The sequence below is a fragment of the Lepus europaeus genome, chromosome 15 (genome assembly GCF_033115175.1).
Source record: "Lepus europaeus isolate LE1 chromosome 15, mLepTim1.pri, whole genome shotgun sequence".
In the NCBI taxonomy this organism is placed as follows: domain Eukaryota; kingdom Metazoa; phylum Chordata; class Mammalia; order Lagomorpha; family Leporidae; genus Lepus; species Lepus europaeus.
Genome location: NC_084841.1, coordinates 26,886,069 through 26,911,005, shown reverse-complemented (window position 1 = coordinate 26,911,005; position 24,937 = coordinate 26,886,069). Strand labels below are relative to the sequence as shown.

At 41.9% G+C, this 24,937-nt stretch overlaps 1 protein-coding gene across 1 annotated transcript in view; it reads left to right on the top strand.

The window, feature by feature from the left end:
• The window catches only part of ADAMTS12 (ADAM metallopeptidase with thrombospondin type 1 motif 12), a 333,668-nt gene that overhangs the window by 172,117 nt on the left and 136,614 nt on the right, over nucleotides 1-24,937 (top strand). Inside the window, exons 4-5 of the mRNA XM_062211778.1 lie at nucleotides 17,519-17,715; nucleotides 18,383-18,466. Of these exons, the coding sequence (XP_062067762.1) occupies nucleotides 17,519-17,715; nucleotides 18,383-18,466 (281 nt within the window). The remainder of the gene's footprint in view (nucleotides 1-17,518; nucleotides 17,716-18,382; nucleotides 18,467-24,937) is intronic.

Sequence of the window (24,937 nt, the reverse complement as noted above, 5' to 3'; positions counted from 1 at the left end):
GAGTGAGGATAGTGACCAATGATCCTAAGAGTGGCATTTAGCAGGTTTGAACAATTATACAGCATTAAGTGGGGAAGAGGACCATCAGTACACACATGTTGGGAGTAGAGCCATTGGTGGTAGAGTAGAGGTTATGATTACAAAGGAATGAGGCCCAAGTGCACTAGACAGGGTCTAGAACAAAGGACAGAGTCATTATTAGAGGAGCTAAGAAAGGTGCTGTCTAAGCTACAATTAAGTTTTCTGATTGAGAGGCAAATAGAACCTGATAGAAGGGGCTTGATAATAATCTGGTGGGCTTTAGGCCTTGTAAGTTAAGAGGCCCAGACCTATCTATCTCTTCACATGGGGTATATCCTAAGGGAGGTGTGAACCTCCTAGGGGAAGGCACTCTGTTGACTTTCATGACTTGGCTGGCCTGGGAGGAGAGCTGGCCAGGTAAAGGCAGGGGGCATCTCTAACAAGAAATTTACAGTTCTGCCTGCAATGTTGCTGACCCTACTTGACCATCCCCTCAGCTGCAGTGGTCACTTTGGAAGTTGGGCTGAGTGAAGGGCTTTTCAGCTTAGAGCCAATAAGATCTGTGGCTCTGACCTGGGCATCCTTCGACTCCAGGGCAGGTCCATTACCAGTGACCCAACTCTTGGCAGAGCTGCCAGGGCTCTTCACAAGCTGACTTCTGCTGAAGCCCAGGCTTACCACATTGAAAGCCACTGCAGTGGACTGGCCTGTTGGGTCTCCTTGAGGGCAGATCACTGTACAGATCAGCCATTAATAGGCCTGCCACCCATTGCTTCTGATGCCGAGCTTTCTTTTCCTCCTGGTTTGTGTTAAAGCAGACCAGAGGATGCAAGTCAAGGGAGTGCCCGTTTCCCATCTCTAATCTTCGGTGGCCTGAACTACAAGTCTATAGTCACAGGCATGTTCTGTAGTAGTTTTTCTAAGGTAGACAATGCCCATGAGGAAAATTATATTCTCACTTTAAAACTTTCTTTCCCTTTGGTCTGAAAGGGAGGTTTTTTCTACTTACTGTATACTTCGCTGATGGCGAAGTGAATCTAGCTATGAGATTATTATTTGAGTTCTTATTTTGGCTATGCTATTGCAGAAAAATGTTAGCCATCTCTTTTATAAGGTCTAAAGATTAAATTGTGCATCCTACAGATTCCTTCATAATAGAATTAGTTTCCTACCTTGAAGAGAATAGAGAAATGAAAGAACAAGTTGGGCTTAGAATAGAGAAATGAGGGAGCAAGTCCTAGATCGCTTGCTGACAATAGCAATATCACATGAATACTTAGCAAACCGTTTCAACCATTAGATAACAACTTAAGAAAACATTTACCAGAAGGTCCAATGCCTTCTATAAATTTTAAGAATCATGTATTTGAAAACACCTCTTAAATATCTAACATGGTGTAGTTTGTTTAGCCAGTAAACTTAAGCACAACCATCTAAAATGTTTTTAGTTTCTTTCTACCAACAAGTCTAAAACATATGATACACAGATTCAGGTCCCACAAATTAAAATGTATCTTTGATTGATTTTAGCAGCTTAAATTTATGGACAATCTTATCTATAAGCCATTTAAAATAAAACTCTTAATAAAATTCCCTATGTGGACATACAATATGTACACACATATAATATAGCATAATAGACCAATACATCAATTTTAATAATAGCTTTTAAAATCTTAAACTCTTTTTGTAGATTGCCAATTGATTTGAATTGCTTTTTCTTTTTAGTAACCTCAGTTAACCATACTTTCTCTCAGTTGGTACTGTTAATACATTATTGGCTTCATCTGTTTACAGAGCCATCCCAAAGTACTGAATACAATAAAAGTGGCTGGAAAAAGTCCATAGGAACCTATAGGAGGACAGCTAAACACAGAACCAACAACGCTTTAGTTTTATGAGCAGCAGATATTCAAATTTTTGAAAAAAGCACATATTTAAATAACCCATAGCTCTTAATAAAAATTCAGCTGTTTTTGAACAATTAGAATTTAACAGACATCAAGAGAACATAATAGATTACTTTAACACATTGCTTTAACAGAGCATCAGAGTTTAATTCTATGTCAAAGAGAAATTGAGCTTCCTGTGATCTTTTGCTGTGAGGTTTCCTTCCTTTACCTTCTTTCATATTGGTGACCATGTGTCTGTGTTTCTGTGTGTAACACATCTTTAAGCATCTTTTGCAGGGCAGGATGAGTGGCAACAAATTCTTTCAGTTTCTGTTTGCTGTGAAAAGTCTTAATTTCACCTTCATTCACAAATGAGAGCTTTGCAGGATATAGTATTCTGGGCTGGCAGTTGTTCTCTCTTAGTACCTGGGCTATGTCTCGCCATTCCCTTCTAGCTTGTAGGGTTTCTGATGAGAAGTCTGCTGTGAGTCTAATTGGAGATCCTCTAAGAGTGATCTGACGTTTCTCTCTTGCACCTTTTAGGATCTTTTCTTTATGTTTCACTGTGGTGAGTTTGATTACAACATGTCGTGGTGAGGATCTCTTTTGGTCATGTTTATTAGGGGTTCTATAAGCTTCCTGTACTAAGATGCCTCTGTCCTTCTCCAAACCTGGGAAATTTTCTGCTAGTATCTCACTGAAAATGCCTTCTAGTCCTTTCTCCCTCTCCATGCCTTCAGGAACTCCTAGAACCCGAATGTTGGGTTTTTTAATAGTATCCTGTAAATTCCTGACAATATTTTTTAGATTTCTAATTTCTTCTTCTTTTCTTTGGTTTGCCTGTTTCCTTTCCTGTTCTCTGTCTTCTAAGTCTGATATTCTCTCTTCTGCTTCGCCCATTCTGTTTTTAAGGCTCTCTAATGTGTTTGTCATTTGATCTATTGAACTCTTCATTTCATTATGATTTCTAGTCACTATCAGAGTTTCTTGTTGCAGTAGTTGTTTCATTTCATTTTGATTCCTCCTTAATATTTCACTTTCACGAGAGAGATTTTCTATCTTGTCCATGAAGGATTTCTGTAGTTCAAGAATTTGTTTTTGAGAACTTCTTAATGTTCTTATCAATTTTTTTAGATCTGCTTCTTGCATTTCTTCGATCTCATCATCTTCATAATCTTGAATTGGGGTGTCTTTTTCATTTGGGGGTGTCATAGTTTCTTCTTTGTTCTTGTTAGCTTGGTTTTTGCGTTTGTTGTTTGGCATGTTGGAGATATTTGGTTTCTTCACTGTGGTGTTTTTTCTTGTTACACTATGGCTCTATATTAAGTGGACTGTCTGCTTTCAGTGGAGCCTTAGAGGCTTGAGATGAGTGTGGACTGAGAGCTGTGTTTGGTTCCTCAGGGTTGAGGGTGTGTCAAGGATGACACTCCCAGGTTAGGTGTGGTAAATCTCTCTTTCTTTTTTTGATTTAAAAGGGAAGTAATTCCGCACAGCTGAACGTAATTGGAGGTAGTTAGCAGGCAAATGATATACCCACAGGAGCCAGAGATCAGAAGCTCTTTCCCAAGGACCACACAGGGAATCTCTGCTGCCCTCAGTGTGGGCTCCAATTCTCCTGCAGTCTCCCACTGGGTTGCCAAGTTAGATGCTAATCTCCTGTTATTTCACCCCTCCCCACAGAGTCAGGTTTTTCTGCTAGGCTCAGGGCTGGTGCAGACCTGAGGTCGCCCTGCTTATGACGTATGTCCAAAATGGCGCCTGCTCTGTCTTGCTCGCCTGTGAGAGGTGAGCGGAGAGAGAGAAACTTGTGTCCGTATCAGTCACTTTTTTTATTTTTTTTTCTCTCTCTTCTAGTTAGCCTGGTGAACTTTTCCCCACGGAGTTTCAAGCCTCGTTCCCTCTAGCCTCCTCTTTCTGCTTGCCTGCTGGTATCTCGGGCTATGGAGGTTCGGCTCACCTCACGTTCCAGCGCTGGTGCGTTGAGTCTGCCGCTGGTGTCCCGAACTTGGGCTCCCACGCTCTCCACGCAGGTCCACTGTGAATCACTAGTTCCGGAAGAGTTTCCTCTGCTGTTTCATCCCCTACTCTTCCTTGACACTGCAGTATCTCCACTTATATTAAACTTTCTCTCCCCCCGGACTAAGTGTGCTTCCTGCCTATTCCGCCATCTTGCCGCCTCTCCAGGCGAGGCCCATCTTCTAACTGGTGATCTAGACCCAGGCTACAGCCCAGGCCAATGAAGGTCAGGAAGCACAGCGCCTCTTCCAGGGCGGACTCTCAGCCTTTGGTTATTCTTTTAAAAAGCCAGTCATTAATAATAGAATCGGAGAAGAAATTTAGAAAATACTGACATTAAATTATAAAAATATTTAGAAAAATATGAGTAAATAATCTTAACTACATGTTTAAAGTATATCTTTCTATCTGTAAATGTGTTTCCATGTATAAAAGTAATATGGAAGATACAATAAGGTGAATAAAAAGAAAAAAAAATCCACAGTGTCATTTTCTATAATAACCTTCCAAGAAACTTCTGAGCTGAAACAGGGATGCCTTGTTCTTTTATGGGTTCTCATTCCTTAAAGGCAGGGAGAAAATTTCTCATAGACAGTTATTTCCTCCTGGAAAAAGGACTTGCTCAGCTCTGACAGATGAGCCTGTTGTCTATATTAACATTCTACTTCGGAGGTGTGGAGTTGGATGCAGGTAAGTGTATTGAGAAAAGTATGGAGTTTGGGAAGGAGAGATAAATGACTGAGTTAATGCATGGCTCATTGAGCCAAATGGGATGGCATGTCCCTGAATGAAGGAAGAGGCCCCCAAGGACAGCCTGAGAAAGACCAGAGTCGTGGGACTGAGACCTGCTATCAGAACCAGACCCTGACAGTGAGCTTGTGGGCTTGAGTGTAGTGGGTGTGATCCTATCCTGTACCATCCAGCTCCAGATCTCTCTGTGAGGGACTTAAACTTGCCTTAATATACTCCTGCTAGAACATTCAAATAATAGCTCTTCTTGTCATTGGCCCTGTCAGCATTGAAATACACTGTCCCATTCTCCCAGGTAGCTCCTCCTCAGAGTGAGGTGGAGACACAAAGAGAAGGGAGTCCTAAGTACTTACCCAGTGCTGCCCTGGCCCTTTGCCAGCTTCTGGTCCTCTGCTTGTCTTATCCTTTTGGGGGAGACTTAATGGACCTTTGAAACCTGTCATTTTTGTAGTGCAGTGAGTTAAGCTGCCACTTGCAATACCAGCATCCCATATGGTGCTGTTTCGGATCCCAGCTACTATACTTCTTATAAAACTCCCTGATAACAGCCTGGGAAAGCAATGGAGAATGGTCTAAGTGCTTGGACCCCTGAACTCATGTGAGAGACCTAGATGAAGTTCCTGGCTCCTGGCTTCGGCCTGGACCACATTGGCTGCTGGGACATCTGCAGAAGGGAGCAGCTGATGCAAGATCTCTCCCTCTCCCTCTCCCTCTCCCCTCTCCCCTCTCCCTCTCCCCTCTCCCTTCTCCCCTCTCCCTCTCCTTCTCCCTCTCCCTCTCCTCCCTCTCCCTCTCCTCTCCCCTCTCCCCTCTCCCTCTCCCTCTCCCTCTCCCTCTCCTTCTCCCTCTCCCTCTCCTCCCTCTCCCTCTCCCTCTCCCTCTGTCTTTCTTTTTCTCATTCATCCTTGTTGCTATCCAAAAGGCAGGCCCCAAAGAGCTCATGTTCTTGAAATAAATGATACAATTTAGATTAGAGTTGCTAGAAAGTTATTAGCATTTCTTCTCTTTCTTTATTGCTCTATACACTACTCCCACAAATAAATATTAAGTGAAGGAATCCATGTACTCATTCAGCAAATATTTGCCACATCCTTAAAAGTCTTTAGGCTCTTGCTGTCTTGAGTGATTCAAATGTCTGAAAAGAAAGGCTTACTCTCAGGGAGCTGCTGTCCAGAGTAGTAGAAGGACCCAGAAAGCAGAAAACGAAATGAAATACAGAGCTTTGAGGAGAGAGAATTAACAGTGGCAAATCCATTGTGTGTGCTACAGTTGTTAATAGATAAAGCCCAGCCTTGGGTCATAACAAGAATGCTATCATGCTGACCTTTACTAAAAGGAGGCAAGCTGCAGTCTCTCTTTTTGACATTTGTCATAAAAGAAAAGTAATGCCTCACTGCAGCTGAGATAATGTAATTTCTGTCTCCTGAGTTCTCACTGTCCTGAGTTCCTTTATTAAGCCTGTGATGTCCCAGAGGGCTAAGAAAATAATGATATATTCAGTTCTTTTAGATTTTTTAGAAAACAGATTTTTTAAAAAATATAACTTCTTTGGAAATTACCATCTCTGTAGCATTTCCTACCTTCTAAAAGCACTTTTGTAATGCAAATATAATATTTTCTAAGTATGCTGAAACTGAATTTCACTATGAAAAAATGAACAAAAGTATGGTAGAGGGCATTGTGGTGTAGTGGGTTTAATGCTGCCTGCAGCACCGACATCCCATATGAGTGTTGGTTTGAATCCCAGCTTCTCTACTTCTGATCCAGCTCCCTGCTAATGCACCTGGGAAAGCAGTGAAAGATGCCCCAAGTCCTTGGGTCCTTGCACCCACATGGGAGACCCAGAAAAGGTTCCTCCTTCCTGTCTTCAACCTGGCCCAGCCCCAGCCATTGTGGCAATTTGGGGAGTAAACCAGCGAATGGAAGACCTCTCTCTGTCTCTCCCTCTTTGTCTCTAAAACTCTGCCTTTCAAATAAATAAAATAAATCTTAAAAAAATATATGGTAGAGTAGATAGCTTGCAGAAATCCCTTAGCCCTTGCCTCCAGTGTGGAAAACTCTAAAATTGTGGATGAAGAGTTTTGGTAACTATGTTTCTTTAGATATGTAGTGGTATAGGGCAAGAATATGAGCAAATTCTCAAAGACAGAAAGAAAACAAACCATAAAGAGAAAAAATAATGAGAAGGGAGGCAACAAAGGTAACCAAATGATGAAGAGGAGGCCTTCCATGGAGCCCCAAGCTGTGGACTCTACGAGTCTGTGTATTGGGAACTGAGGACAAAATTCTGAGTCCATGGAAGGTGAAGATCTGGACATAGAGACTTGTATAAAACTGAAACTCTGAAAAGTGGCATTCTTAATGAAACCATAGACTAGAAACCAAAGAAAACCAGCCAATCAACCAGAAAATGTTCCACAGAGGAAAATGTTAGGAAATGTACCCATATAGGCAAAGTTGTTTTTTTTTTTTAAGATTTATTTTATTTATTTGAAAGACAGAGTTACAGAGAGAGGTAGAGACACAGAGAGAGAGGTCTTCTATTCGCTGGTTCACTCCCCAGATGGCTGCAGCAGCCAGAGCTGCACCGATCCGAAGCCAGGAGCCAGGAGCCTCCTCCGGGTCTCCCACATGGGTGCAGGGGTCCAAGGACTTGGGCCATCTTCTACTCCTTTCCCAGGCCATAGCAGAGAGCTGGATCGGAAGTGGAACAGCCAGGACTCGAACCGGTGCCCATATGGGATGCCGGCACTGCAGGTGGTGGCTTTACCTGCTATGCCACAGCACTGGCCCCATTTCTTTACTCTTGACTTTCAGCTTAATTACTACTGTCTACTGTCTCACCACTTGTTGATCAGGATGTTCATTTTATGTGGGGTTTTGGATCTATTGGAAGAGCTTAAGCCTGTTTATGCCTTGAAAGTTATATGTGAATGGGGAGGAGGAGGGGACAGCAACAACGAAGAGTTGAAACTGAGACCCTCACTAGCAGACATGCTGACCCTTTGATGCCCTGGGAAAATACCACCCAGGATATTCTTGTATCATTTAAAGGTGCATGGGGACTAAGGTTCCCAAGAATGAATAGTGTTTACTTCACCTGTCAATAAAGCTTCACCCAATACCTTCAGTTCATAAGATCATTTTCTCCAAAGCAAGAGTGAATGTAAAGGTTTTATAAACATGTGATTTCTGGATTCTACGAGTGGAGTGTCAATCTTATTCCTGTATTGACAGAGTAAAGGTTACTAAAAGGAAACACACTATTTATTTTATTTTATTTTTTTTGATAGGCAGAGTGGACAGTGAGAGAGACAGAGAGGAAGGTCTTCCTTTACCATTGGTTCATCCTCCAATGGCTGCTGCAGCTGGCACACCGCGCTGATCCGAAGGCAGGAGCCAGGTGCTTCTCTTGGTCTCCCATGGGGTGCAGGGCCCAAGCACTTGGGCCATCCTCCACTGCCCTCCCGGGCCACAGCAGAGAGCTGGCCTGTAAGAGGGGCAACCGGAACAGAATCCGGAGCCCCGACCAGGACTAGAACCTGGGGTGCTGGCACCGCAGGCGGAGGATTAGCCTATTGAGCCGTGGCACTGGCCACACTATTTATACTTAACAACTTGCTGAGCCCAGAGCATGGGTGAGATGCTACTACTAGGAGATCAAAGAAACCCAGCCCTGAGGATGAGGACTGAGAAGAGCTAAGATGTGGATGGGGGTTTAAGTCACCATGTGATTTAGGATTATATATGTTTATGGTGGCAGAAAACTCCAAAGAAGGGTTTTTTTATTTATCTCTTGATTCACCTTTTTACAAAATTTTTAAGTCCCCTTTTATTCTGTAAAAATCTGTTATTTCTTAGGTTATGTGCCATGAACAAAACAGGCATTAGAGGAACCCTGAAAATAAAGTGGGACTCATTGTCAAAGGAGCTTTGTAAATGGTGTACTTGATTCCCCTCTTGGAGATCTAAAATGTGGTCATTTTTTTTATAAGCAGATAGAAATTCCCATGGTACATGAAATGTAACTGTGCAGGAGTGAGCTCTTTTGAAATACTTTCAGACCCGGAAAACTCACTAGAGAGGGTTTACAGAATGTGAGAGAGACTACGTGGTCCCTTAGGTGAAGTGTGAAATCCCCGAGTTGCTCACCGATCCCTCAATCACTGAGCTAAGGGAAGTGTGTCGACAGAATTCTGTCAGTGTTCAAGCATGTTGGGGCTCATGACCCACGGTGGACTATTTAGGATTTTGTTTGTCTTCCTTCTGCCCCCAGCTGCCTCCCTCACATCTGGTCTTCATTGTGAGAAATGCATCAGCACAATTCTATCGGAGGTCAGGGAAAGGAAAGAATGTGTGCAGGGTTAGATTTCAAATCAGTGGACATACTTTTTGTCAGAAATGCTAGAAATAAATGGAATTTGAATAAATTCAATTATATTTAAAATAACATAATAGTGGATCTAATTGCCCTGTAAGTTCTTTTTTTAAAAAAAGGATTTATTTATTATTTATTTGAAAGACAGAGTTACAGAGAGGAAAAAGCAGAGACAGAGAGGTCTTCCATCCACTGGTTCATGCCTTAAATGGCCACCAGTAGCCCTGAGCTGGGCTGTTACAAAGCCAGGAGCCAGGAGCTTCTTCAGGTCTCCTACATGAGTGCAGGGGTCCAAGGCCTTGGGCCATCTTCTACTGCTTTCCCAGGCCACAGCAGAGAGCTGGATCAGAAGTGGAGCAGCCAGGACTCAAACTGGTGCCCATATGGATGCCAGCCCTGCAAGGCCAGGGCTTTAATCCACTACACGACAGCACCAGTTCCATTCTGTAAATTCTTTTCTCATTCTGATCATTGACTTTATGGACGGATCTTTAAACAACACTTTTATACTTTATTTTATTGACTTTTTTATTTATATAACATGAAAAAAGTCATGTATTTCATACATACAGATTTACGAGCATAAGGACACTTCCCACCCTACACTCCCTCTACCCATGCTCCTACCTTCCATTCTCCTTCGTCTTTTAATTTTTTTCTTTTTTCTTTTTACAGGCAGAGGGGACAGTGAGAGAGAGACAGAGAGAAAGGTCCTCCTTTTGCCATTGGTTCACCCTCCAATGGCCGCCGCGGTAGGCGCGCTGCAGCCGGCACACCGCGCTGATCCGATGGCAGGAGCCAGGTGCTTATCCTGGTCTCCCATGGGGTGCAGGGCCCAAGCACTTGGGCCATCCTCCACTGCACTCCCTGGCCACAGCAGAGAGCTGGCCTGGAAGAGGGGCAACCGGGACAGGATCGGTGCCCCAACCAGGACTAGAAGCTGGTGTGCCGGCGCTGCAAGGTGGATGATTAACCTAGTGAGCCGCGGCGCCGGCCCCTCTTTTAATTTTTACAGTGACCCACTTTCAATTTATTTTATAATCACAAACTTATCCCTTCACTAAATAAAAAAATTCAACAATAATCAGTAGAAAAACACTGATCTCAAGAATACAGACAAGGGCTGTAATAATAATCAGATCTCAAAATGTAGATTTTGCTCATACACATTACATTTCTTTTGCTCTGTATATTAGTTGCCACAAATTATGTTGTTAATTTGAAGAAGTTTCAAGCATCCAAGTAAATCCATCATTCCTTCCTTCTTGCTGACATATTCTGGATGAAGTGGGGGTGATGTCACGCAGGGTCTTTCCACGCTTGGAGAGTACATTTTGCTTTCAGGGTTTTTTCCCAGGTACTTCTTGTCCACATCCCTAAGTCTGCAGGGTATTTTTGGCTTCTACTAGTTGCCAGCACTAGTGTGTTGGTTCCCTTGTTTAACTTTAAAGACAGCTGTATCTACTTCAACCAAGGCCCTTTCTGAGAAATGGATGGTTTATTACCTGAGTGTAAAAATATTTCTGTTTCACAGTGAATGCGGTGAACTTTATTGGGGAATGAAAATGGGCTGAGACACTTCAAATCTCCCCAAAGCTGTCCTGAAGAGATCAACACCTCTGGCTGCTGCAGGGCTCTTGCTAATGGATTTGCACACCAGCTTTGACATTCAGCTCTGCTGGGAAAGGCCACAGTGTTATGCCTGCCAAGAAGGGGATCGGGTTACAAGTGCCTAGCAGGAGCAAACTGTTGACAGATGTGTACAGTGGAAAGGTGTGTTTGCCCAACTCAGAGAACGCAAGAGCTAGATAGACCCTCAGAGAGGGTGTCATCTGGTGCCTTAATGTTGTGCCGTATGGAATCCCTCTCAAGGCTACCACACCCTGATGATCACAGAAGCTTTGGAATTCTTTTCCTTATATACTGCATAGTCCTTTTTTTTTTTTAGAAAGTGTTCCAAGATTAAAATAAATATTAAAAGTAGGGCTATCATATAGTTGCCTCATGAGACAGGATCAAGGGTCTTATAGTGGCTCAATTCACAAGTGGGTGAAGTCAGGTCAACTAGGATGAGGAGCCAGTAGTTACCAACAGTGGCTCTGGACAGGAGATATCCAGGCACCAGCATTCTTTTAGGTTCTCCCTCCTTCTTCTGGATACCAGCCCCCAGGTCTGTGTTAAGGACATCTTCCATCACCTTCACTGTGTTATACGTTGAAGCAGGACCTTGTCCCCAGAGATCTGGTATCAAAAGGTCCATATTAACCTACTGAATCTCTCCTCCTAGATAGATGTCCTGTGGGCATTGCTTAGGACTTCTGGGGACTTGGATGGCTGGAACAAGGCTGGCTTTTGGTCCAGCTTCTCCTGGGATGATCTTGAGTTGATCCTTTCCACTCCTCATATTGCAGTTTCTGGCACATGATGCCCAGGGTACCAGCACCCAACCCCCACCACAGCCATGCTAACTAAATGAGAGTGAGCCTGACTATGAGGCTTAAAACAAGCTATTTAACCTTGCTAAATCTCATTTTTCTCACTTTAAAATGGCAATACTAAGAATAATCTCACACAGTAATTGTAAGAATTAAATAAGTGATCAAATCCAAAGGAGTGCTTTGTACTGAGCAGGCTCTTGATAGGCACCTGTCACAAGTGGCCATTAACATTTGTGATGTGCTGTTGCCAAGGTGTTATGTTTCTGAAACCTTGCTCAGGTAGGTGGCAGGAAGGTGGGCATAAAGGTGCTAGGTCTCACTTGGCTGGAAGCTGCAGACTGTGGGCTGGAGATTCACTTGACAGGGTCATCTTGGAGAAGCTTTGACCACAAATCAGGCAGTGAATCTAGTTAGGGGCCAGTTTCCAATGAATAGTCAACCTTGACCTGCTGGGCAGCAATCTTCCTTCCCTGTAGGAAACCTGGTGGGAGGCAGCAGACAATAATCCAAAGAAGAGAAGAATTGTCTTGGAGTAGGAGACATAGCCTTGAAGAATTTCCCAAGTAGAAGAGCTGGCTTCCTAGCCCATGCTGGACACTACTGGCGTACTGAAATGCACAGGTGAACATAGAGGAAGCTGTAACTTCCAGAGTTTTCTGCTACCTCTGTTTTCTTTCTCTACTCTGTGTACCACGTCAGACTCCAGTGCAGCCTTATCTGGGCATGATCCTTGTCTCTCTGCACAAGACTCTAAGTCTGAGAGAAAAGCAATAGGGAAAGGCACAGAGAGCCTTAAATGAAAAGAGAGATCTTTGTGAAGAACTGCCTTATGCATTGGAGAAGCAGAAAGTACTCCATAAATTACATTGTCCAGGGGGCTCTAGAGCCTCTGCTCTGTTGGTGCACCAGGCAACCTGGACATCTCCGATGATGCTAAGCCGATGTGTGCACTCACCTACCTTCAGGCTCAGGAAAGTTGGCCCTCTGTCAGCACTGGAGATGTCCTCATTTAAACTGCCACTGGCTGGATTTCTCTCCTTGAAACAGGTACTGTATAGTCTCAGTGTGGAGAATTCTGTAATTCAAACAAAATCACCCCATGGGAAAATAGAGCCAGTCAGTTCCTGTGTTTTTTATTTGTGGCTCATCAGTTGACTATGACTCATCTTCAGCTTTCCCTTCACCTGTGCATTGGGTGTTTATTAGGTGCCATTGTTTTCTAAGTACAGTGGGGGACAAGGCTGGAGATGTCCTTTGGGCACTTTTGCTGCCTGAAGCCCAATTAGAGAACCCCAAAAGTAACAGCAAGGGACAACAGTATGGGCAGAGCTTAGGTTGGGAAGCACCCCAAAGCTGAGCCAGTCCAAAAACGGGGTCTCTCAACATGTGTGTAGGGGACAAGGTGGCTTTTTAAGGGAGCATCCCACATCACCTGCTCAAGCCATGGACCTGTTTTGTCAATAGGCTTTGGATAAGTATATTTATGACTTCTGGTACTTTCTAGAATTGCTTAGCAAAACCATTTCTTCTGCCAAATTTGAGATGACTTCAGTAGCCTCAGCAGAATCGGCCCAGATATATATAATACTCTCTCCCAGTTCAGTGCTGTGAGGCCCCAGTTCAAATCCTTCCAGTTCTGCATTGAGTAGAGCTGATCTCTTTCCTTGAAAATTATTTGAAACCTGATAATGACATTTTCATGTATTCATGCTGTGTCACCCACAATCAGATTGCCTGTTGTATAATAGTGAGGGTCATGTGTCACTTTTTTGCCTCTCTTCATAGAAGAGAGTAGGGGATTATTCATACAGCCTCTTGTGTGTTGTTGCTATCAACGAATTAGATTTAGCTAAGTCTAGGTTCTTGGTTTATTATGTGACTTTGGGAAAATTATCCAATCTCTTTGAACTTCAGCATCTTTGTCTACACAATGTCATTATTCTAGGACTTATCTCATGGAATTGTTGGCATAATTAAAGGAGGTATTTGCTATGTGCTTAGAATAAAACCTGAACTTTATTAAGCACTTAACATATAGTTTGTTGAAAAGTTTAAAATGGATTTATGCCTTTATCAGATACTCTCTCTCAAAAAGTCAAAGTAAATTGATGGACTTTTATGGTCTGATTTTAACCCGAGCCTTAGCTTGATCTGCTGTAACAAAATGCTATTGATTTGGTGTCTTAAATAGCAAAAACTGATTTCTCACAGTTTTAGAGAGTAGAATTCCAAGATCAAAACATGGGCAGATTTGGTATCTGATGAGTACCCTCTTCCTGACTTATAGAAGGCTGCATTATTACTGAGTTATCAGAGAGAGAGAGAGAGAGAGAGAAAGAGAGAAACACAAACCAAAGAGAGATAAATGCTCTGAAGTGGCTCTGCTGTGTCTTCCCCTTATTATAAAGACACTAATCCCATGATGGGAGCTTCATTTTATGACCCATTCACCACCCTAACATTTCACTTCCAAATACCAATACATTGGGGATTGGAGCTTCAGTCTATGAATTTGGGCAGGATACAAACATTGAGCCAGTTAGCTCCTTTGTTCAACATTGAGAGACAAAATGTGGAAGAGGGGAAAAGAAAAGGTCAAAAGAAATGATGGACTAAAGGAAGCAGAGAAATGACTCTCTTCCTAGCAGCTTCTCCCTCAAGCCCACCTCCTGCCATCTCTGAACTGTAGATAACCTGAGGGCCTGGGAGGAGAGGGAAACCTCAGGTCAAGACTCAAGATTGCAGCCTGCAGCTCAGCATCCTGCATGGTCTCTGCCACCTGACATGGGTTGCAGCCTCTGTGAGAGGTACCCACACGCTTAGGGAAGGACACCCTGCCTGCAGGGCCAGGTGATGAGGGAGAAGGTACCAAAGACTTTATGAAGTAACTGACCTGCCAGTCACCCAAGTATATGACTTCCCTGGAGAGCTCTGAGATCCTGGGGTCTTGAAGCAGATCTGCTTCCACCAGGTCTGACAGAGGTGGGCACTGAGAGAAGGGGGGCACTGAGAGATCATACCTAATTCATGCTGATAGGACACCTGTCCTCAAGCCAGTCTGCTAGATCTCCTTCCAGAAAACACAAGCCTACGGGACTGGCTGTCTGTCTTACACAGAGTGACTTGAAAGCAGATAGTGTGGCCTGAACACATTTCTGTGAGCTCCAAGAAATGGTTTAGAAGCAGATAGGGGAATAGGTGGGGTCGCAAAGAGTTAGAAACCATTGATAAAAAGTCTCTGGAGATCTCATGAGGAATTCATACTTCTCCATGCAAAGGAGAATAGAAAAGAAAGTGAGAAATTGTTTTTAATATAGATAAAGGATTAGTGTGATCCCATTTTATAAACCTTCAAAGAATTTCCTTCAAAGTTTACATGCTCTCTGACTATTTTTTGGAAGTTTGATATCAAAGTACAGCTTTACTATTTTCAGGGAAAATCTACAGTAATAAAAGTTGGATTTCTTTAGAACTATGACAGCATTCTTAATGTGTTCTAAGTTTGCATCGACACTGGCACTGAAGAGCCAGGAAGGGTGACATGGCAAATTGGTGTAACCTGCAGAACACTGGGGAGGTTGGAGGGATGCGGTTTTAGTTATCCCAATTCAGCATCTGAGGCAAGGCCTCAGGAGGGGGACTTCTTATCCACACCTCATGAGCAGAACCAGAACTCTGATAGGGAACTAGAAGAAGTCAGGTTTCATCCCAGTGCAGGAGAGAACTTTCCAACAGAACAAGATACCCTATGAGACAGTGGGTGCCCCTCGTCATATTGGAACTGTTTCAGCTGAAGCTGGATGGCTATGACCAGCAATTAGAAAGGGGATGTGAGGGTTGCCTCTCTGATCCCATGCTCTGCTCCTTCCAGGGCTCCAGAGTACAGAGGTGCGAGAGGTAGAGAGGGAAGACATGGCTGTCTCTCTAAGGGGAATCTTGAAGGTCCAAGACACTGGCTCTCTATAAGTCTATGGCCTCTTTTCTTACCCACTCCACTGCTCCAATCATCTTCCCCCAAACTCCTTCAGCCATTCTGAGTCACTGAGACTTTTTACACTTGACCACCACTTGGGTTAAGTGTTTGCCTCCTGATGGGTGAAGTGAATCTTTATTCCATTTTGGTTTCCAGTAGACCTCCGTCAAGTTAGAATGTGCTCACTAGGTATAGTAGTCCAGGATTATGACAGTGGTTCTGCACAGCTTTCCAATGTTGTAGTGTCTCCTGGATTTTGCCTTCCAAACCACATTTCTCATATATCATCTTTTTCATATTGAAACCTGTTAGTAAGCTTGACAGTTTTATTGTCCCTCTTTGTGTCTTTTCTAGCTCTTTTTTTTTTTTACTGAAGCATAAAAAAATTTTTTTTCAGTAAAACTATCAATGGGATAATCTCCTTGAAGTAATCACAGAATTTGAAGGAATGACATCCAGTGTTTTGTTCATTAAGCAATTATTCACTGCGCATTTTGAGTACTTAACACCCAGAAAATTCTAAGGATATGAGGGAATCTTTTTAGGCAGAGTGTTTTTATTTTATTTTATTTTATTTGACAGGCAGAGTGGACAGTGAGAGAAAGAGACAGAGAGAAAGGTCCAATGGTCGCCACGGCCGGCGCACTGTGCTGATCTGAAGCCAGGAGCCAGGTGCTTCTCCTGGTCTCCCTTGCAGGTGCAGGACCCAAGCACTTGGGCCATCCTCCACTGCACTCCCGGGCCATAGCAGAGAACTGGCCTGGAAGAGGGGCAACCGGGACAGAATCTGGTGCCCCGACCGGGACTAGAACCCGGTGTGCCGGCGCCGCAAGGTAGGAGGATTAGCCTATTGGGCCATGGCACCGGCCCTGGAAGAGTGTTTTTAAAGGTGTCTTAATTGTAGTCAGTGTTCTTTATTTTCATTCTTAAGGGTCAGTCCTTCCTTCCTTCCATTTTTAAAAGATTTATTTGAAAGGCAAAGTTACAGAGAGAGAAAGGAGAGATCTTTCATCTGCTGGTTCGCTCCCCAGATGACCACAATGACCAGGGCTGGGTTGGGCCTGGCTACAGCCAGTAGCCAAGATCTAGTTCTGTTTATACCCTCTGATATGCCCCAAGCCTTCTGCATTGTTACAGATTTCATATACTTCAGTTTTATTCATGTTTACTCTGTGGGGGAGATAGTGTGATACGTAATAAAATGCATGCATTATTTTAGGGCACAGGAAATATTGGTTCTCTGACTAGATGGGCTGTGTGACTTCAGGGATGTTATTTAACCATCCTTTTAGTGCATCAATTTCCACATTTGCAAGATGGAAAGAGAAGTACATACCACAAATATTCATGAGGATGAATGATTTGGAATTGAAAAGCCCAGGATACTGCCTTCCACATGTTAGGCATTGAATAATTTAAAGGAGAAGAAGAAAAAGTTATCATTTCATATTATATTTTTTTACTTATCTATTTTTATTTTATTTGAAAGCTATAAATAAAGTGACAGAAACAGATGTAGATATAGAGAGAGCTCCATTTGCTTTTTCACTCCCCAAATGCCCACAACAGCCAGGACTGAGCCAAGCCAAAACCCAGAATTCAATACAGGGCCCCTATATGGATTTCAGCGAACCACCTTCTTGAACCATCACCTGCCCCTTCCTAGGAGACCATTAGCATGAAGATAAATTGGAAGCAGAGCCTGGACTTGAACCCAGCCCTCTGATATGGGATTTGAATGTCCCAAGTAGCTTCTTAACCACTGCACCAGACATCTGTCTCCATTATAATATTTTTTAACAGTGAACGACATATTGTAATGAAATAGGTAATAATTTTCTTAAAGAAGTACTTTTCAACCTTCCCTATTAATATTCACATTTGAGTTTTCTTGGTTGAAATCATTTAAATTGACTTTCTTCTATTTTACTCATGTGAGTAAGAAAATTGTGTACATATATTATTAAACATAAGACCCCACATCTTTACAAACATAAGTAGGTGATCTGTGACAGATAAATAGAATTATCCCATCTTGTTTAATGTTTAGATATTCTCGGAAGTGCTGAGAAGCAAGAAATCCAGCGAGAAAAGTGGGAGAAAAACAACTTACCAAACAGAAGGCTCTCTCGGCGCTCCATCAGCAAGGAGAGATGGGTAGAGACGCTGGTGGTGGCTGACACGAAGATGGTGGAGTATCATGGGAGTGAGAACGTGGAGTCATATATCCTCACCATCATGAACATGGTATGCCAGATGGTGTTGGGGGAGGGATAGCTGGTTAAGAGATGTCACTAAAAATGGCCTTCCCCCAACCAAAAAAAGAGAAACCTTTGGCCCTTTTATCTATCCATCTGCCGTTCTAGTCATTGCCTAAGTGAATAAGAAAATTTTACACAAATTACTCTTTCCCTTAAAAATCTATATCCTAAGAAAAATTTGTAATTTATAAAACACATATTTCTACTTTGTATTTTCCAAACAATCCTTTTACTACAAATTTCTTTTTGGTTTGTTTTAGTACACAAATGAGGACATTGAGGCAAAGAGCTAGAATATGGTTTCTTCAAGATAGTTAGACATAGAAATGTAATAATATTAGTGATATCTAATTTCAAGCTTCCCCTTTGCATTTTCTGCCTTCCACAGAGGATGTTAGTCCTGTTGAGTCTGGGAAAGTATTTGCCTTTATAATTGATAATTGAATAAGAGAAGACCTTGGGCTAGAGGAGGGATCAAAGAAAAGAAAGTTGTCAATTCCTCAAGCACAGCCTGTCAATCAATTTAACAATTGTCTGTAGATATCATAATGCGGATTGAGCCATGGGTATATCTCACTTTTCTATTTCTCGCCTCTGGCATCTACCCATTATCCATTTACATGTGGCTAATGGTTTTTTATTTCTGATTGCAGGTCACTGGGCTGTTCCACAATCCAAGCATTGGCAATGCAATTCACATTGTTGTGGTTCGGCTCATTCTACTGGAAGAAGAGGAGGTAAGGGATGATTTTCCCTCAATTCTTCTGCCCTGTTATCACACTTCATACCTCATTTCTTCAGGAAAACTACTCATACATTTTAAAATTGTATTTGTTTGTTTGAAAGACAGAGACAGAGAAAGATATGTAGACAGAGAGAGATCCTCCAAAGTTGAGTTCTCTCCCCAAATGCCCACAACAACTAAGTCTATGCCAGGCCAAAGTCAGGAGCCCAGAACTTGATCCAGGTCTCCCAAGTGGGGTTATAGGGACCCAAGTATTTGAGCCATTACCTACTGCTTTTCAGGATGCTGTTTAGCAGGGAACTGGAGTTGAAAGTAGAGCCAGGACTCAAACCCAAGTACTCTGATGAGAGGAGTGAAAATCCCAAACAGTATCTCAAACACTGAACCAAATGCCCATCCCTTAAGAGAGCCTTTCATAGACAAGGAAGAAGGCCACAAAAAGCTGTTGGAAGTCCATTGGAAAGGAAAACTGGCCAGCATTTGTCATAGCAGTAGAGTCACCACTTGAGATGCCCACATCCCATGCCTAGATCTGAATCCTCGTTCTGCTTCTGCTTCTGGATTCCCATTAATATGCATCCTGTAAGGCAGCAGTGATGGCCCAAGTGGTTGAGTCCCTGCCAGTGTGGGAAATCCAGATTGAGTTCTTGGCTTCTGGCTTTACTTGATCCAGGGATGGCTGCTGCAGGCGTTTAGAGTGGGAACCAACAGATGAAAGATCTCTATTCTCTGTTTCTCTGTCTCTGTGCCTTTAAAATATATAAAAATAAGTAATTAAAAAATTGTTCCTGTGTTATTTTCTTGGGAGTTTAGCAATATTGAGTGGAAGATGGAGAACATTTCCAAAATACACTTATTCATTAGTAGAATCGCCTGGCAGTCACTGTAGCTGAATACACAAACCAGACATACAACAGTCACTGAAATGTTCCAGATTAGAAATACACTGAATCATGATGTGGTTGGGTGGTTTCAATAAAAGTTAGGAGAGACATGGAAATATTGACTCTTCAATGCTATTAATTTACCTCTTACATATTAAGACAAACGTCTCAAATTTAGGCCCTCATATCTGTCTGCCATTTTTCTATTTCAAATATAAACTATTTTCAGAGACTTACATATACTTTACATGCTCCCAATAGATACTTCAAGCCTAGATATCTTCCTCTAGACTCATATCCAATTGGTCATTTGGCATCTCAAATAGGGTATGTAATAATCTACTCAGTCTTGGACATTTCATAACTCTAAAGTGGAATTCTTGATTACTTCCTGCCAATATCACCTCAATTCTGCCTCCACAATTCTCCAAACAAGCATCTTACTTATCTCAGTCAATGCTGCTTCTATGCTCCGGTTGTCCAAGCCTAGGAACCATTCTTGATTGCTTATTTTCACATCTTGTACATCCAACAGCAATACCCATAGGGGTCTCACCTAACACATCTCAAATCCATACAGTATGCATCATCTCTGCACCTATACCATCAATTTGACCTTAAAACTTGTCTGAGCTACATTCAAACTTACTTCCATAATCTATTCTTCATGGATGATTATTTTAAATACAGTCTAGGTTCCTCCACTGCACAAAGCCCTTTAATGGCTTTTTGTTTCTTTTAGAATGAATTTGAAATTTCTTACCATGGCCTGCAGAGACTTCTGCAATCTTGCATCCATCCACTTTTCCGGGTTACTATGCTACTGTCTTCCAGGTCTCTTGGATAGACTTGAAGCACACAAGGCATTTCACCATTAGGATCTATGCACTTTTGGTTCCCAATGCCTGAAACATCCTTACTTGGATCTGCTCATCTGTGTGTTTGCACTTTTCATGCCTCCGGCCTCTGTCTGAATAAATGTTGCCCCTTTAGAGAGATCTCAATGACTAACCTACTCAGAGCTACCCCCTCATACTGTTCTCCATCACAGAATGATAGCTGTCTCACAACTCACTATAATTCTGTGTGTTGTTTGCTCTTTCTTATCTCAGTCATACCAGAATGTGAAATCTGTAAGGACAGAAACTGTGTATCTCTATTCTGCTATATCTCTAGCATGTGGCAAAGTGTCTGTGACATTAATAGATGAATGAACTGAAATTTAATAAATGAAAAAAATAAGTGGAGGAACCAGCCAACATGAAGAAATGCCCTTGCAACCCACAAAGCTTAATCAGCAACTGAAGTATGTAAAGAGTGAATTATTCAGATATCTCTCAGAAAAAGACCTGGGCCTACATGTGATAAAGTTAGATGTCCACTTGTAGAAAATTGTTAGGTTAACATTATGATTTCTCATCACTATCACAGTTTCTTGTTCTACTAGTTGTTTCATTTCATTTTGATTCCTCCTTAATATTTCATTTTCACGAGAGAGATTTTCTATCTTGTCCATTAAGGATTTCTGTAGTTCAAGAATTTGTTTTTGAGAACTTCTTAATGTTCTTATCAATTTTTTGAGATCTGCTTCTTGCATTGCTTCTATCTCATCATCTTCATAATCTTGAATTGGGGTGTCTTTTTCATTTGGGGGCGTCATAGTGTCTTCCTTGTTCTTGTTACCTCGGTTTTTGCGTTTGTTGTTTGGCATGTTGGAGATATTTGGTTTCTTCACTGTGGTGTTTTTTATTTTTTGTCTAATAGAGATGAAAATGATTTGTGTCCAGCAAATAAGATAACCCCAAGATTATTATTTCATTGGTCTATGGAGCACTAACTAATTTTGTATCTCATATGGCAGTTTCATCACAGCATGTTTTCCCATGGGCTACAGTTGGATAGGTGTCTCTACCATCTTGCTGGTCTCCTCGTCAATGAATTAAACATATCTTTAGCATGTGTGCTCCTTGCATGTTTGCAGAATTATGTTTTAAGTTTTTAAAAATTGTACGTTGGAGTCCAACTTTTCACTCTTTCATAGTGATTAAGTGTATGTGCATACTTAGACATGTGTAGAAATATTTAAGTTTTCCAATTCCAAGAAGATTATTTTAAATATGAGAAATAAATTTTTAAAGACTTATTAATTTATTTGAGAGGCAAAATTACAGACAGACGTGGGAGAGACAGAGAGAGAGAGAGGTCTTCCATCTGCTGGTTCACTCCCCAAATGGCCACAAGGGCCAGAGCTGGGCTAATCCAAAGCCAGAAGCCAGGGGCTTCTTCTGGTGCAGGGGCCCAAGTTCTTGGGCCAACTCCACTACTTTCCCAGGCCATAAGCAGAAAGGTGGATCGGAAGTAGAGCAGCCAGGACATGAACTGGTGTCCATATGGGTTGCCAGTGTTGCAGATGGAGGCTTAACCTGCTACGCCACAGCACAGGCCCCAAGAAGTAAAATTTTGGAGTTCCAGCAGTACCCCTGGTAGGACTTTAAAACATGGCTTCCATTGATCTTGCTGTATATCTTTTAAATTCACAGAAAACAATGCCACTGGGGCATCTTGCTGCTTTTGAAGTTATTTGGGAGAATTTGATGGGCCATTGCTGTCCTCATACCATCATGCTTACATATTTTCTTCATCCCAAACTGATTTTGCAAATGCAAAAAGGCACAAATGATTTGCTGTAGACAGCATGATCGTCTACCACCTACTCGCCAAAGATTATCCTCAAACTTTTATAGAATCTCTAAGTGGTACAAAGTTCAAAAGTTAACAATAGAATTGCAATTCACGATTCTAATTTTCCTGATTCCCAGAAATGGCTCAAGCTGTTGTTCACCCCTTTGACTAAAGGGAAGCCCAATAATAACAAATAGCAATTACTCCAGCCCTAATTAAGATTAGAGTGGCAGACACAGACAAGAAGTGAGGTACTGAACTTTGAGTTAAGACTTTAGTTCTCATTTTGAGTCTGTCATCATTAAGTAGGCAACTCTGAGAAATCACATCATTGATCCATGTCCTATTTTTTTTCATCTGTAAATGAGAAAAGAGTTGTGATGCATCAACCTTATGTCAAACACTATACCAGGCACTATGGATACAAGTATGAATGTGACAGTCCCATTTCCTGACTCTGTGAAACTCAGAGTCTACTACTAAAACAAAAAATTCCAAACTGAGATTATTGTGACCATAAAAATGTGTACTTGGGATAAGAAGGGATACTTAGATGTCTAAGCTGAGTTTTACAGAGTACAAACGAATTAACCAATGATGAAAGACATTCAAATAGAAGGACATACAATAGCAATGGCTTTAGTACTTAAACCACCACTTGGCCTATGAGAGGCAGTGAATGCATCACTGATAATGGGATATGGGCAGGTAGGTGGCTAGAGAGAAGAGCGAAGATTTCAGAGCCCAGCTGACCATGTGGTGGCACAGCCCACAGCCAATCCACCATGTGACAGCCACAGTTTACCCATGCAGTGGTGCTGCCCGTGGCGTGACAGCTCCAGCCAGCTTGTCTGAAGCCCTCGCCAGCTGGTGCATAAGCTCGTGACAGCCCAGCCTCGCCCACATGATTGTGTAGACTCTACCATCCAGACCTCCTTTCTGTGTACCACCCAAACTTCCTTTCTTTGCACCATCCAAACTTCTCTTTCACTGCACTGTCCAAACACATCTTCTGTGTGTCATCAAGCCCCCTACCCCTTTGTGTGTAGCAGAAACTGCAAGTTCTGCAGTGTTGAAAGCTTAGAACCAGCACCCATTGAAAATATCCAATATGGATGTAGGATGTGTTCCTGTGATGACCTTTAGGTCACTATAATAAAATTAACATGGACGGCATTTCCACTCCCATCATTCACCTGATGCCATGACACTCTGGAGATTTCCAAAAATGGACAAGGAAATAGCTAGTACTCAATCCCCACTCCAAATTTTGCTTCTATGTATGCTCAATTAAGCTCTGTTCTGAATACCACTGCCTGTGCTTCCTGATAGTGTGAAAGGATGGCCTGAACCTTATTGGGGGCTTTTTGTTCTCTATCTTTCTAACTCATTTACCCACATGTATTTCTTGAATGTGTGCTTTTCCTTTGCTTTCTATAAATGCTGTTTTCCTGTACACCTTTATGCCTCCACCTTGAATTCTTTCACATCTCTAATAATTTGATGGTGTCAGGTCATAGAATTAGATGTTTAATCTGTGTTGAGTGGATTATTGTGTAATGTGTAAGGTAGAGGTCTTGCTTTATATTTCTGTATGTGGAAATACAGTTTTCCCAGCACCATTTGTTGAAGACTGTCCTTGCTCCTGGGATTGATTTTTAGCTCCGTAGTCAAATATAAGTTGGTTGTAGATGTTTGGGTTGATTTCAGGAGATTCTGTTCTTTTCCATTGGTCTATCCATCTGTTTTTGTACCAATACCAGGCTGTTTTAATTATAACTGCCTTGTAGCATATCTTGAAATCTGGTATTGTGATGTCTCCAGCTTTGTTTGTTGCTGTTGTATAAGATTGCTTTAGCTATTTGGCATCTCCTGTGTTTCCATATGGATTTCTGCATTATTTTTTTCTATATCTGAGAAGAATGTCCTTGGTATTTTAATTGGTATCACATTGAATTTGTAAATTGCTTTCTGAAGAAAGGACATTTTGATGATATTGATTCTTCCAATCCATGAACATGGAAGAGTTTGCCATTTTTTTGGTATCTTCTTCTGTTTCTTTTTTAATGTTTTGTAATTCTCATCACAGAGATCATTTCTTTTTTAATGTTTTGTAATTCTCATCGTAGAGATCTTTGACGTACTTGGTTAAATTTATTCCAAGGTTTTTGGTTCTTTTTGGAACTATTGTGAATGGGATTGATCTTAGAAGTTCTTTCTTTTTTTTTTTTAAAGAGTTATTTATTTTGAAATTCATGGTTACACAGAAGAGAGGGAGAGGCAGAGAGAAAGAGAGAGAGAGGTCTTCCATCTGCTGGTTCACTCCCCAGATAGTCACAATGGCCAGAGCTGTGCTGATCCAAAGCCAGGAGCCAGGGGCTTCCTCCAGGTCTCCCATGTGGGTGCAGGGGCCCAAGGACTTGGGCCATCTTATGCTGTTTTCCCAGGCCATAGCAGAGAGCTAGATCAGAAGTGGAGCATCTGGGACACGAATCGGTGCCCATATGGGATACCGACATTGTAGGCGGCAGCTTTACCCGCCACACCACAGCATCAGCCCCAGATCTGAGTTCTTTATTTCCATGATTTCATTTTGATTTCTCTTTAAGATCTCAATTTCAAGGAAGAAATTTTCTTTCATGTCCTGTACAAATTTTATTAATTTGTGGATTTGCTTCCATTTACTGCCAATAATCCCATGATCAATTTTTTATGTTACATTTCTGGCATTTCTTCAGTCTCTTCATCTTCATAATCTAGTATTGAAATTTTGTGTTCTTTTGGTGGTGTCATGTTGTCTTCCTTATTCTTGTTTCTTGAATTGCTGCATTTATTATTCAGCATTTGTGGAGATACTCACTGGTTTCTTCTTTGTTTTTTCCTGGTGATGCTTTTTA